Source organism: Micropterus dolomieu, linkage group LG09 (genome assembly GCF_021292245.1).
Source record: "Micropterus dolomieu isolate WLL.071019.BEF.003 ecotype Adirondacks linkage group LG09, ASM2129224v1, whole genome shotgun sequence".
Taxonomy (NCBI): Eukaryota; Metazoa; Chordata; class Actinopteri; order Centrarchiformes; family Centrarchidae; genus Micropterus; species Micropterus dolomieu.
The window spans coordinates 3,309,332-3,318,037 of NC_060158.1; the positions used below are offsets into that span (position 1 = coordinate 3,309,332).

Below are 8,706 nucleotides of genomic sequence, written 5' to 3' on the forward strand. Positions count from 1 at the left end.
ATGACGCCATTATGAAAGCATTATTACGCCATTATGAAAGCATTATTACGCCATTATTAAAGCATTATTACGGCATTATTGAAGCATTATTACATTATTACGCCATTATTACATTATTACGGCATTATTAAAGCATTATTACATTATTACGGCATTATTACATTACGCCATTATTAAAGCATTATTACATTATTATAGCATTATGAAAGCATTATTACATTATTATAGCATTATGAAAGCATTATTACATTATTACGCCATTATGAAAGCATTATTAAAGCATTATTACGCCATTATGAAAGCATTATTACGCCATTATTACATTATTACGGCATTATTAAAGCATTATTACATTATTACGGCATTATTACATTACGCCATTATTAAAGCATTATTACATTATTATAGCATTATGAAAGCATTATTACATTATTATAGCATTATGAAAGCATTATTACATTATTACGCCATTATGAAAGCATTATTACGGCATTATTGAAGCATTATTACATTATTACGCCATTATTACATTATTACGGCATTATTAAAGCATTATTACATTATTACGGCATTATTACATTACGCCATTATTAAAGCATTATTACATTATTATAGCATTATGAAAGCATTATTACATTATTATAGCATTATGAAAGCATTATTACATTATTACGCCATTATGAAAGCATTATTAAAGCATTATTACGCCATTATGAAAGCATTATTACGCCATTATTACATTATTACGGCATTATTAAAGCATTATTACATTATTACGGCATTATTACATTACGCCATTATTAAAGCATTATTACATTATTATAGCATTATGAAAGCATTATTACATTATTACGCCATTATGAAAGCATTATTACGGCATTATTATAGCATTATTACGGCATTATTGAAGCATTATTACATTATTACGCCATTATTGCATTATTACGGCATTATTATAGCATTATTACGCCATTATTATAGCATTATTGAAGCATTATTACATTATTACGGCATTATTAAAGCATTATTACGGCATTATTACATTATTACGGCATTATTACATTATTACACCATTATTATAGCATTATTGAAGCATTATTACATTATTACGGCATTATTACATTATTACGGCATTATTACATTATTACGGCATTATTATAGCATTATTGAAGCATTATTAAAGCATTACGGCATAATTATAGCATTATTAAATTATTACGGTATTATTGTTGTTACTATTATTATAATAATAATCTTTATTTGTAGAGCACTTCTCAAAAACAAGTTACAAAGTTAATAAGTGTAAAGACAATAATACAAAAACAATACAAGATAAAAGCAAGAAAACATTGAAAAGACTGAAATACACTTTTAAGATAAATATAATTGTTACGGCATTATTACAGTATTGTTACATTATTACGGCACTGTTACGGCGTTGTTACTACATTGTTACGACATTACTGCAGCATTATTACAGCGTTACGACGTTATTACAGCGTTGTTGCGGCATTATTACAGCGTTACAGCAATAATACAACATTACAGCATCATTATTACTGAGCTCTGTTGCTGCTATTCATTTCTGAAGCTGCTGTTATTAGTATAGATTCAGATACGGTTCGAACTTCATAATGCTCCAGCTTCATCGTGTTCACTCCGCCTTAATAGATCTGCTCTTGGTTTTTGGCTGGTCTTGTAAAGGTACTTGTTTATGTCTTGTAAGTTGATTCTTTTCATCTTGTTTTGAGCATCAAGGTGGATGAACAAACAAAATAGCAGCCAAAAAATGCCCTGTTAGCTTTCATGCACATTGATTGATTTAATGATCGTGGCCAATAAAGTGACCACTGAGTTTATTGTTCTCATATGAACTAATTGATCCAGAACTGATGGGAATGAGTCTGCTGAATATTTGATTGATTGCCGACTTCTTCTTCTTCTGCAGGAGTTGTTGCAGAGGCAGCTGCTGGAAGCCAACAGGAAGGCACAGGAGTACCGGCAGCAGCTGATGCGTAAGGAGCAGGAGGCCGAAGAGTACCGCATCAAACTGGAGGCCATGTCCCAAAGTCAGGCCAACAGCACCAACACAAACACCGCCGCCAACGCCGCCAGCCCTGAGGAGGTGGTGGGAGGGGAGGAGGATGAGGAGGAGGCAGCGGCCGGCATGGTGGAGGAGGAGGGCGAGATGGTGGTGCTGCAGGAGGGAGGGATCATCATGGAGGGGGAGGAGGGTCAGGTGACCCTGGTGGAGTCGGGGGGAGAGACGACGGAGGTCAGCTCCTAACAGAGAGGAGCGAGGGGGAGGATACACACCGACGAAAAGACAGATCATAACCGGAGAAATTTGGTTTGGCTCATTAATTTGCATCCCTTTTAACAGAGTGTGAAGGAGATAAGTCATGGCAGGTTGGTTTCAAGTGGGCACTATTTTGAATCCCCAAAAGAAGAGGAGAAACAAAATGGCTTCCCCCAAAAACAGCAGGAGGAGAGGGACGACTCAAAACAGACTAAAACAACATGATAGAGGAGTTAAGTCATGTGCCATCTTTAGGTCGCATTTGTACTCTGACTGAATGCCTACTTAATCGGGATGCAAAATGGCTGCTGCAGAATGGAATAAAGCTGAAAGGATTAAAGAAAGACCAACTGAAGACAAAAAACGACCGCAGAGAGGAAAAAGATAAATCAACTCAGGAGGTCGGACGATAACTCATTAACTTTATTTGTTGTAACAGCAATCAGTGATCCCAAACCAATTTAAACAAACAACATGGGGTTTGGGAAGACTGCCCTTCCTATATGCAGCCATGTTTGTTATCCTGAACATTGCTTCAATGCACCATTTTGCTTCCCCATTCAACCTGGAGTGAGTACTGATAAAGACAAGATCACTAAACCTGAGGACACTCGTGAAGCAGGAATTTAGAGTCAGTTCAGTTCGTCGATTTAACATTTCCCCGCTGTTGTTTTTTTTTTTTTTTTTTTTTTTTTTTTTGAATGCAGATGGTTAGTACACCATCTACACCCCAGTACACCCATTTAAATCTCTTTATTTCTGTTAGGTTCAGTTTTTGTCGGTGGGTTGTTTTCATTGGGCAAATCCCTAAATTAACACATTTGAGGCCTTCATAACTCTTAAAATTAAACCTCTTTGAAACCCAGTTTCTTCAACCTTGCAATAGCTTGCACCATTTTGCTTCCCAAGACGAGTACAGACAAAATAAGGCAACGACTGGATGCTGTGGAAGTAAACAAGAAAGATTTTTGGACACTAAAATAACTCACTTAACGGCTTTCCTTGGTTCCTTGATTGTGTTGTTATAATGCATTTGTACTTTTGAACTCGTCGGATGTCACTTCATAATGTTTTAAGAAAAAACTCGTATGATGTGAAGAACTGACCCAGTTCAATCATGAAAACCTTTCATTTGCTCAGTAATTATGTTTATTATTATTATTTCAAACCAGCTTTGCTCCCAAATTCAGGTGCTTAGAAGGCTTGTTGGGTCCAACAGGGCTGCGACCCGGGATTATTTTCATCATTAATTAGTTGCCCATTAAGCTCTTCAAATGTTGATATTCAAATTAATTTCATTAAAGAGTTTAATATAAAACTGCAGATATTTACATTTTAAAACCTGAGAAATTTAATAAACAGCTGATCAAATATCAAAGTTACCAATTTTTTTCCTAGTTAATCATCGTCTGCTGTGGAGCAGAGCTGATGTAGACTTTCAATTATGCTTTTTAATGTTTTACATTCCTGTTGTCAGTTTTCTTTTCTTTATTTTATAACAGTCAGATTAAAATAATCTTTAATTTTTGGATAAAGTTATAGTGCGTTAATGCAGTCGGTAACTGTTCCTGCCGGTGAGTTCAAGGACTCCTAACCCTACTGTGCATTGTGTCCTGTGTCACTTCCAGCTTCCACAAAGCCCTGGATTAATTAATAACACCTTAGCTGATATTGTATTTTAGCATTTTATAAATTTACCAAAACCCACTGCCATGCAGTCCTGGGACTTGTACATGTCCGGAGTCACACGGCAGCTGCTGGCTTTGCCCAGGTGTTGATCCGGCCTTGGATGGTCCTCGGTAGAATAATGACACAGATGATCAGTTTGACATCCTCGGGGTCGAAATTGGAACAAAGGTGAGCGGCATGAGATCTCACCTGAACAGGAAACGCTCTCCAGTTGAAGTGAACGTAGCTCCAGAGTCTCCACCACTGCATTAGTACGAAACGGAAAGCTTTTCAAATTCAGTACTTTATCTTTGCATTATAATTTAACTTTATCCAAAAAAAAAAAAAAAAAACCCTGCTGTGATCTGTTGGACATTTTGTAAAATGCTCAGAAAGACAAACTTTAAAACGCTGGCCTGGTTCAGGGTTTTTAGTTGTCTTCCTGTCCTGGTTCAGCCCTGTTGGGTCTCACGGTGCAAAAGCAGTTATTGATTCCTACCTGTCAGCTGATAGACCCACCTGTGCCCTCTCAGCAGCCCGCCGTGCCCTTCTGTCCTCTGATCGGTGATTCTGCATCTTTTCAGTTGAGTAGGATAGTTATTTTTATAAGCTCAGCGAAACCAACCTTTTTCTATGTACATATAAAGTTGTATTTTTTTAACTGTACCTGAATGCTTCACAGTGATGATGATGATGATGATGATGGCTGCCTACCTGCATTGGTAATCTGAAATATAAACACTTGTTTTTTTGACTAAGAGCTTCTTGTTGTGCTTTTGATGCTTTCACACGGGGACATCTGAACTCGTCACGAGGCGTTCAGGTGTTGAACTGACTGCTACGAACACACCTTGGCGTGTTTTAAACCCTGCAGCTCTTTGGCTCTGACGAATAACACATCAGCCTTTGGTGCAACAATATGTCTCTGTTATTACAGGATAAACGTGACGCCAGACTGAGTCAAGACCAGAACCTAGTGTTGTAGTCAAAACCAGAGTTTATCGAGACAGAGTCAAGACCAGAACCTAGTGTTGTAGTCAAGACCAGAGTTTATCGAGACAGAGTCAAGACCAGAACCTAGTGTTGTAGTCAAGACCAGAGTTTATCGAGACAAGAGTCAAGACCAGAACCTAGTGTTGTAGTCAAGACCAGAGTTTATCGAGACAGAGTCAAGACCAGAACCGATGTTTTGTGTCTTAAGCTTGTCCACCTCCCTCTAGTTGTTGTGGTCAAGACCACCCAAACCGAGACCAAGTCAAGACCAAGACCAGTGTATCAAGACAAGACCATAAACCTTGTTGTGACGTGAGATGAAACAATTGAATAAATGTGATAAAGCAAAATTCACAAGCTCAGGAAGCAACTTCTGTTAAAACGGACTTTAAACCAACATTTACGAGAATAAAAATATAAATAATGTCACGGTGTTTGGCAGTTTATAATCTGATTGTTGACAGTCACTTCCAGAGCTTTCAACATCGTGCAGCCTTTCTTAACGAATGGACTAACCATACAGAAACTTCTGAGCAGACTGCATCCACTGAGGAAGTTTCTGGGTGTAAAATCCTAGTAAGTGGACCTTGAGTTGAGAAGGTTTTTTTTGGTCAAACATTTGAAATACTGGATTGAAAGTTAATTCTTGACCTTTGAAACAGAGGCTGACGAAACAATCGTTCCACGTTTATTTACTGTTCTGGAGCTTTTGATCACATCCCATGATCTTCCTCAGCAGCAGTCATGATAGCTGGACATCTGCTTACGACTGAAAGCTCCAGAGCTGCTGCCTCAATGGACCATGCGAGATTATTTTCCTTACATAGTGTTTATCATAATGTTAATAAGCTAATACACAATTTCTTTAACTTCATTAGTGACAAATTCAGTTTATCACTTTTTTGCAGTCTTATTTTATTTAAAGAAAAATGACGGTCATAACTGATCAGGTTTGATTGATGTGTTGTTAACGGAACCCAAGTGTGACGACAAGCAACAGAGGAGCGTTAGCTTGCTAGCTCCCCAGCTAGCTTATGTCGCAGTAGCTTCAGTGTATTTTTTAACAGACGTGACCTTTAAGATGTTTTTTCACAACTTTACTTGCATCACAATGAAACTTTATAAGCTGAAAGTAAACATAAATAGCTTTTTTTAAATATGCAAATTAGGCTTTTCCTCATTAAACGTGCGCTGATTTGCACATCACACAAATCCATTTTCCAGCGCATTGATTGAGAGACTGATTTTTGATTTTATTGTGATAATATACACAACAGTTTATCTAAATATTGTTTTTTCATGGAATTTCAAAATATACCTATATGTGTGATGGACCCGTTTTTCCCACATATTCACAGATAAAATGCAACATAAAATGAGATTAATCTGTAAATGTCTCGCTATAAGACCTCAGAAGCAGCGTATAAAACTATTATGATTTAACGGCCTTGAAGGGTGAAGAAAATGACTTGGCGTACAGGAAATGTGTCATTTTGAGAAAACGGCTGTTAAAGATTAGCTAATGATAGAAACACAGTTAAAAATGTCACATTAGCACATCTCTTATAGATCTGGACTAGCTAACGTGCTCTAGAAAACAAACTTTCAAATAATACATGATTCAATGTGGAGCGTTTTAGAAAGGCAGGTCAAACAAATTATAATGTTTATATGTATTATTAAAGATTTTTCTGTACATTTTATCAAAGTATGGAGGTAATAGTTAATAAATTAAAATTAAAATCTGAAAATTGACAGATTAAAGCAAAATCAATTTTGGACAGTGGCGTCTCGCAGACTTACACAGACGGGAGGTCATTGTAATAAATAAAAATTATTAACTTGTGTTAACATGATATTTGACAACTACATCTCCCATGAGGCCTTTCCAGGCTGCCGCCACAGGCTTTGGGAGCTATAACCGCCCAGCTCGCGGATTATGGCCGATCAGTCCTGATTGACGTGCCCACCGTCCAATCAGCGGCGGCGGAGAGGCACGCGACCAACCGTGTGCAGCGGGGGGCGGGACGGCAGGGGAGGGGGCAGGGCGCGAGGTATCATGGAGGATCAGTAGGCAAACTGTGGCTATCAGAGGAGAGCAGCTGCCGCTCCGGTCCCCGGGAGTTTCTCAACTGTTCACCGCCCGCTGCCCGTTAAACCGCCACCGACCAAGTATTTCAAAATGGACATGAAGAAGAGGATCACTTTAGAGCTGCGGAACCGGAGCCCGTCGGAGGTGAGCGGCTTTGATTCTAATAACATTTTAATTGTTGCCTGAAATAGCCCGGGAGGTGATGTGCGACCGGAGGAGCCCGGCTGGCTGCTCCCCGTGGTTCACCACACGGGCTCCGCATACCGAGAACTCTATAAACGGCAGGTTGGCCGTCGGACATTCGGTCCGTTAAAGCGTTTATCGATCAGGTTATAGTTTGATGAACTACCGCCGCGCGTCGGACTGATAATACCCGCGGTCCCAGATGGACGTGGAAGCATCTCCGCCCGCCCCCTCCTCCTCCTCTCCGGTGAAATCCCTTCTCTCGGGGAGGCTCCGCCACCTGAACCCCTCTGCTGGCTCGGTGTCCCGGTCCTTATCTCACCGGGACGCTTATCTCACCAAAACAGTTTCGCTATGCCGCGTTCATCTTCACGGACTAATGCGCGAGTTTAACTTTTAATCAGCCGCTCGGAGGAACCGGAGTTTAACGGAAAATATGAGAAATGATAAATATAACTGCGGATAGTTAGTTTGTGTACCGGGGTGTTTTCGGAGCTCCCCGCGGGCTTTCGTCCCGGAAAAACACTGCGTGTTAAACCTCAACAACAACAACAACGACGACGGTTGGAGCTTCGTCTCTCTCCGCGAGCGGACATCTTAAGTCGCCAACGGCTTAAACTTCGACGTTAAACCTCATGTACCGGCGTTTTATCCAACTAAACTCAGTTAAATGAGCTTAAAACTACATTTAACGTGTTTTTAAGAGCTCTTTTTTTAATCTATATTTCCTCGCGAGCCTGCTCGGTGGCGTGACCGTGGGGCGCGCGGAGGTCGGTCACAGACATTTTGAGTGGGCAGCAGCAGCAGGGAGCTCGTGCTCGGCGGTAACGCGTTACCCGCTTAACGTTACAGAGAGCGGATTAACGGCTGTTTCGACGGGAAATCCACGAATATTTCTCCGTTTAAACCGGAACAGAACAGCCGCGTTACACCGTGGCTCGTTACCGTAGCGTGATTACCGCATAACTAACGCGCGTGTGTGTGTGTGTGTGTGTGTGTGAGTGAATAACAAGCGTCGTAACGAATCAAAATGGCGTTACTCGGCGGGGCTTTAAAGTTACACACATTACCGTCTGTACTTTCACCCGCACGGTGATCACGGTTGTCTGTTTGAGGTTATAGGAATATAACGGACCGGATGACGTAACGTGTCGCGTGTAATCACTATGAAACTGTTTAAGTTAATTACAGCCCTGTGCACGCGGTGTCATTCAGATGGTGTCGTCCCTCTTGATACAGCTGCGCGCGCGCGTGTGTTATATAAGCGGACTGCCGTCAAATAACAAACACAGTCCCGGATCTGGCTTCTCTTCGGTTACAGACACCGCGCCGGTGTCATGTTTTATGAGTTGGGGGATGCCGGCAGATGGTGTGTGTGTGTGTGGAGGCTCAGAGGAAGACAACCCCCACCGCACGCGCGCGCACCGTGCATGTAGATTACAGTAGGCTAACCCCCCCCCCCCCCCCCCCC

The 8,706-nt window shown here is 40.6% G+C and overlaps 2 protein-coding genes and 1 long non-coding RNA gene across 5 annotated transcripts in view; 2 read left to right on the top strand and 1 right to left on the bottom strand.

The window, feature by feature from the left end:
- Positions 1-4,727, top strand: part of gabpb2a (GA binding protein transcription factor subunit beta 2a) — a 14,636-nt gene extending 9,909 nt beyond the window's left edge. For both annotated transcript variants that reach the window (XM_046058862.1, XM_046058861.1), the window contains exon 8: positions 1,949-4,727. In XM_046058862.1, coding sequence (XP_045914818.1) covers positions 1,949-2,287 — 339 coding nt within the window. In that variant the 3' untranslated portion in view covers positions 2,288-4,727. The remainder of the gene's footprint in view (positions 1-1,948) is intronic.
- On the bottom strand, positions 1,798-8,213 carry LOC123976616. The gene is made up of 3 exons (XR_006826394.1): positions 5,098-8,213; positions 3,998-4,940; positions 1,798-2,283 (listed from the first exon to the last, which is right to left on the bottom strand). It is a non-coding gene; the product is annotated as an uncharacterized LOC123976616 (long non-coding RNA).
- Positions 7,006-8,706, top strand: part of anp32e (acidic (leucine-rich) nuclear phosphoprotein 32 family, member E) — a 9,375-nt gene continuing 7,674 nt past the window's right edge. For both annotated transcript variants that reach the window (XM_046058895.1, XM_046058896.1), the window contains exon 1: positions 7,006-7,196. In XM_046058895.1, coding sequence (XP_045914851.1) covers positions 7,143-7,196 — 54 coding nt within the window. In that variant the 5' untranslated portion in view covers positions 7,006-7,142. The remainder of the gene's footprint in view (positions 7,197-8,706) is intronic.